Source organism: Eleginops maclovinus, chromosome 13 (assembly GCF_036324505.1).
Source record: "Eleginops maclovinus isolate JMC-PN-2008 ecotype Puerto Natales chromosome 13, JC_Emac_rtc_rv5, whole genome shotgun sequence".
In the NCBI taxonomy this organism is placed as follows: domain Eukaryota; kingdom Metazoa; phylum Chordata; class Actinopteri; order Perciformes; family Eleginopidae; genus Eleginops; species Eleginops maclovinus.
This window is the reverse complement of record NC_086361.1, coordinates 16,655,053-16,659,881: the sequence shown is the minus strand read 5'-3', so window position 1 is coordinate 16,659,881 and position 4,829 is coordinate 16,655,053. Positions and strand designations below refer to the sequence as shown.

Sequence of the window (4,829 nt, the reverse complement as noted above, 5' to 3'; positions counted from 1 at the left end):
CGTTTTCACCTTTGTGTTTCTGCCGAGAAACAACATTAATCCCAGTGGGAAATTGCAACGTTGGTTGTGTTTGATTTCCCGTCAATTTCAGTCATGTAGGGGAATACCCCTACTAAACAAATAGATGTAATGTGTAATCCAGTAGTTAAAAAAAGCTTCTATCCGTTTTCAATCTATTTAAACTGTGGTTCCCAACATATGGGTCCCAGCATAGAAAGGAAAGTGCAGGAATCATACTTCTTCTGCACTATTACACGTTTTATTTCCTGTAGTCACTGCTAATCTCTTGGGAAATCCTGGAGACTTTTTCAACTTCAAATTTGATCAGAAATGTAAACACTGATAGCATTGTTTATTTAATGATGTGTGGAAGGAAATATTCTTGTTTGATGAAAGTCCTGCAATATATGACTAAGAGTCACAAAATAGACATGCTTGTTTTGAAAACAACTGTCTAAAAGGACATATAGTTTTTTAAAATATTAAAAACTATATGCAAGATATAGAAAATGAGACCTCTAACGTGCGCGTAATCTGATTTATGAAACTAGATGTGTGTCGGAAAACTTTCACAGTGAATGATGGAGACAATCTGAATTATAAACAAGCATGTTTTAATGACAGTTGCTTCTGTATATGAAACAACCCATGGGCCCAGTCTCCCAGACAATGCAACACATGAGAGAGAAGAATTACATATCCATGGCAAATACAACTCTTTTTATTGCATCTTTTCAAATAGTTATTTTACAAGGCTATAGATCCGACTAGAAGAGGGGGAATAGTTTACATGGGACATTTTGTAATATGTTTATTTTTAATATATACCTCCAGTCTTCTTAGACTGCAAATCCATGTTATGAAGGGGACGGAGAATGTTCTTGGGTTCTAATCTGAGATATGAAGAGCTCCTTAGGTTCAGTTTAGAAGATGACACAGCCACCTTTTTCCTTGAAGGGGTTCTTATCCTCTGAAATGCCTTTGACAAGGGTGTCCTCCTCCTCTCCTGCCTGAATGTAGTCCTTGACTTCCTCACAGCACTTAGATGTCTATCGAGAGCAGACAAAGGGATTGAGACAGTGTTATATAGAAATGTATTCAATTTAAAAGCATTTCCTGTTAGAATTAATTGCAGTTTGTATAACTGCATTTAAACCGGTCAAAAATTATACATTTTTGCTTGTCAAGTATTGAAGTCTGACAACTAAATTTCTTCACTTGTATGTTTAAAAACAGAGAAAACAGTAATATACTCATCATAAAACTTACCAACCACCTTTCAAGTTTCACTTCAAGTTTAAGTTGAGTTACTTCCATTACAGCCTTGTCCTTGTCAGTCAGCTCGTCCATGTTTATGACAGGCATTCTCTGTAAAAAAAAAAAAGAGACAGTCAGCATTTTTGCTGCTATTTATAAACGCAGATAAAGTAAAAAGGTAAAAGATCTCTAAAGATTATTATGAACATATTTCAGAAAACCTACAGTTATAGATTAGAAATGGACTTACGGCTGCTTAGAAGGAGAGGTCCTTCTCACTTGAAATCCTGCAGAAGAATCCCTCTCCTCTCCCTCAATCTGGGTTATAAAGTAATCTGCATGAACAATCTTAATCCTCTAACCTGATTAAAAAAAGTCCCCTCTGATGATCAACAGAGTATCTGATGCTTTTAAACAGGATGATTAATTGCACAGGTGTCTGTTTTGAGTAAAACTAGAAAGTTGTGTATTGCCGATTACATTTAGATGTACTGCAGCTGTTTCTTACTCTGCTTTCTCTCATATAAAATGGGTAAATGGCTAGTGCTTCGTGTATGAGGTCCCTTTGATAAGAAGGATAATCTGTTCTTAGCCTTCACCCGACAAGGTGGATGCACATCTTCATTTTATTCATGACATGCACGCCAGTTGTCCAGAAATATCTTAGCTGCAACTAACAAGCAGGGAAGATACACATACTTGAAACCAAAATATTTTATCATTAATTTTGACCTAAATTGACAGATAATGCTGCTTTCAAGTCCAAGGAATGGGGACTTTGAACCTTTTAAACGTGCAAGACATTACTGTTTCCTTGAAATAATGTTATAGGCTGCAATTATGAGGCAACTGTGAAGTGTGTGTGTGTGTGTGTGTGTGTGTGTGTGTGTGTGTGTGTGTGTGTGTGTGTGTGTGTGTGTGTGTGTGTGTGTGTGTGTGTGTGTGTGTGTGTGTGTGTGTGTGTGTGTGTGTGTGTGTCACTGATCCAGTCAGACAGGTGTCTGGTGGGAACTTGGCAGGATTAATCAGACAAGTAAAATGTGATAATGTTTCCCAAGAGTGTCTGTCCTTAAAAACAACGCAATAAAAGGGGTTTCATGAATGACGATTTGGAGAAATTCTAAAAGTGAAAGATAATGTGGGATTACTAACAGTGTACAACATCATGATTACCATCCTAATCATAATCACCATTCTCAGGGACCAGGGAAGACGGATGGAATCAAACCTTTCATGTGAAGCATTTAGTTCTGAGGAATACGCCCTTCATCACGTCACAGATATACGCAATATTACAACGTAGAAACGAGCCTCTCTGAGGTCAATAAGTGAATTCATCACCACTAATCTTGCTAACATTAAGTATGAAAATGACTCATCAAATCCCCGCCCCCCAAGTCCTTGGAAACACTTCACACAGCTATAAAACTGGATGTGGCTGGGGTGGTCCTCAAAGCGGAAAAGACCGGAGTTCGAGCAAAAGTAGCACAATGGAGTTTTTCACATTAGCGCTGTTTACACTGTTCTCATCGTTTTGCAACGTTTTAGCGTTGTCACCAAAAGGTAAGCCAACAGCATGTTTTATCGTTTTTTCAGTACTTTGCAAAACTCATAACACTTTAAAGTTACGTTGTCCATAATATAACCTCCTGCGTAAAACAGATTGCCAGTTTGGCGGCTGTTAGGCGCACTATGATTAAAGCTTCTTTACTTCGTGTCTAAGCAACAATGTCTTTGCTGCTTTCAGCCGTGCCGTGTCTCCTTCAAGTGGACGAAGGACCTTGCAGAGCAGATATTGAGCGTTACTACTACAACTCTATCACCCAAAAGTGCGAGATTTTCTACTATGGAGGTTGCCAAGGGAATTCCAATAACTTCCGGAGCTATCAAGAGTGCCAGAAAACATGTTTCAGAATCCCAAGTAAGTTCTCACTGTGAAGAGCAAGATGGAGTTCCCAATTCTGTAACTTATTAAATATGTAGTAAAAAGGTGTGGTTTTACTCTTTGTATTGTATATTTGATAATGTACATCGACTTTTTTTTTTCAGGATGCGCTGATCGTAACCTAAAATTTCGTTGTTTTTCTTCACAGAGGTTCCCCAAATCTGCAGGTTCCCTAAAGAGGAGGGACCTTGCCGGGCCCTCTTCAGCAGCTATTTCTTCAACATGACCACCATGCAGTGTGAGCACTTTTATTACGGTGGCTGCCAGGGCAATTCAAATCGCTTCAAAGACCTTACATCTTGCAAGGAGTACTGCAGTCCACGAAAAAGTAAGTATACACTTTATTGACTTGTTCTGCCGCTGAGTAATCCTGATGTAAAACTCACTTTATCCATATCTGCAAGCGTGAACACCAAGATACAAGACATGGTTTTATTAAAAAAGTTTGACCTATATTGTTTAGAAAGAAAGAACATTCCAGGTGAAATGTAGTGGAACTATGAAAGGGAACTAATTGCATTCTGTATGTGTGGGAAGAAAAGGCTTATGTCTTATGTCTTGTGTCTTATTCTTCAGCCGTTCCTGTGCTCTGCCTGGACCCTCTGGACAACGGCAGCTGCTCAGCCTCCATTCCTCGGTTTTATTACAACACCGCCACCAAGATGTGTGAGGAGTTCATCTACTCAGGCTGCGGAGGGAGCAGCAACAACTTTGTCACGAGGCAGAGCTGCATGAATGTGTGTGCTAGAGGTGTGTAACAAGTGAATGCATGCAGTGAACACCAGTTTTGACAATTAAGTCTGTAACTTCATTTAGTAATGACAGTATTTGGATTGCCAACGATATTGTTCAGCTTAGGTCTTCATCAGAGGAAACCAAGGACAATCAAATTCTTGAATTTGCTAAAATATGAGAATATAATTGAAGGCATTGTGATTTTAGGTTATGATACTAATCAGTTTTATTTTGTTCCAGGAGGCAAGAAAAACAAACCTCGTCGAATGAGACGGAATAGAAATAATCACATCACTTTCCTGCAGGCGTAGACATCTGACGCTCGGGGACTCAATCGGACTAGCCCTTAATGGAAACTAACATTTTTTAAACTTACTTTTTTCTAATGCCAAAATGACGACCAGCTCTTCTTTGTTGGGACCAGAAGAGTTGTAGTGGCACATTTCCACTGTATTTGTATGTAATGCTTTATGAGCAATTTCAAATGTGATTTTGATGAAGGTTGTTACTACTGCACTTATGTTCCTGATTTTGTATTTTGATACTGTATGTATTTTATGTATGTTTTGTAATGTAATACATTATGACGATGAACATTTATTGTTTTATAAGCACATTTTTTGATAAAGATATACAGATTTTTATGAAATATTGTGTTTTTTGTTCACTTTTATGCTGCTGATTTTATTATTAAAAAAATTAACCAAAAATATCTTCCTCACAACTTCTTCAAAAGGTGCGTTTTAAGCATAAAACCTCCAGGGGTATTTTTATGAGTTGAAACAAAGCATAACAACACTGCAGCCAAAAAGAAAACAGGCTTCTCTGGTTGCTTCCCTTTCTCACAGTCACTCTCAGTTTATCTCTAGGCCTCTTCCATTCCTTACTAATG

At 38.1% G+C, this 4,829-nt stretch overlaps 2 protein-coding genes across 3 annotated transcripts; one reads left to right on the top strand and one right to left on the bottom strand.

Annotated features, from left to right (window-relative positions):
• Positions 1 to 593: 593 nt before the first annotated feature.
• Positions 594 to 1,647, bottom strand: gngt1 (guanine nucleotide binding protein (G protein), gamma transducing activity polypeptide 1). Of its 2 annotated transcripts, XR_010167177.1 has the most exons (3): positions 1,508 to 1,647; positions 1,270 to 1,368; positions 594 to 1,049 (listed from the first exon to the last, which is right to left on the bottom strand). XR_010167177.1 is itself a non-coding variant. In XM_063899769.1 (2 exons), the coding sequence occupies exons 1-2, from the start codon at positions 1,363 to 1,365 to the stop codon at positions 924 to 926; spliced, it is 222 nt and encodes a 73-aa protein (XP_063755839.1). In that variant the 5' UTR covers positions 1,366 to 1,368; the 3' UTR covers positions 594 to 923. The 2 variants fall into 2 exon arrangements, 1 of the variants encoding a protein (XP_063755839.1); XM_063899769.1 differs by lacking the exon at positions 1,508 to 1,647.
• A 991-nt stretch (positions 1,648 to 2,638) lies between these two features.
• tfpi2 (tissue factor pathway inhibitor 2) lies at positions 2,639 to 4,586 on the top strand. The gene is made up of 5 exons (XM_063898434.1): positions 2,639 to 2,820; positions 3,005 to 3,178; positions 3,351 to 3,530; positions 3,779 to 3,952; positions 4,178 to 4,586. The coding sequence occupies exons 1-5, from the start codon at positions 2,748 to 2,750 to the stop codon at positions 4,246 to 4,248; spliced, it is 672 nt and encodes a 223-aa protein (XP_063754504.1). The 5' UTR covers positions 2,639 to 2,747; the 3' UTR covers positions 4,249 to 4,586.
• Positions 4,587 to 4,829: the final 243 nt, after the last annotated feature.

What these genes read in the sequence shown, in the direction of transcription:
- gngt1 (XM_063899769.1), bottom strand. Translation starts at nt 1,365, where the DNA reads ATGCCTGTCATAAACATGGACGAGCTGACTGACAAGGACAAGGCTGTA. An exon ending in TGAAACTTGAAAGGTGGTTG is followed by an intron (nt 1,050 to 1,269) that starts GTAAGTTTTATG and finishes TGCTCTCGATAG; the next exon opens with ACATCTAAGTGCTGTGAGGA.
- tfpi2 (XM_063898434.1), top strand. Translation starts at nt 2,748, where the DNA reads ATGGAGTTTTTCACATTAGCGCTGTTTACACTGTTCTCATCGTTTTGC. An exon ending in TTTAGCGTTGTCACCAAAAG is followed by an intron (nt 2,821 to 3,004) that starts GTAAGCCAACAG and finishes TGCTGCTTTCAG; the next exon opens with CCGTGCCGTGTCTCCTTCAA. An exon ending in AACATGTTTCAGAATCCCAA is followed by an intron (nt 3,179 to 3,350) that starts GTAAGTTCTCAC and finishes TTTTCTTCACAG; the next exon opens with AGGTTCCCCAAATCTGCAGG.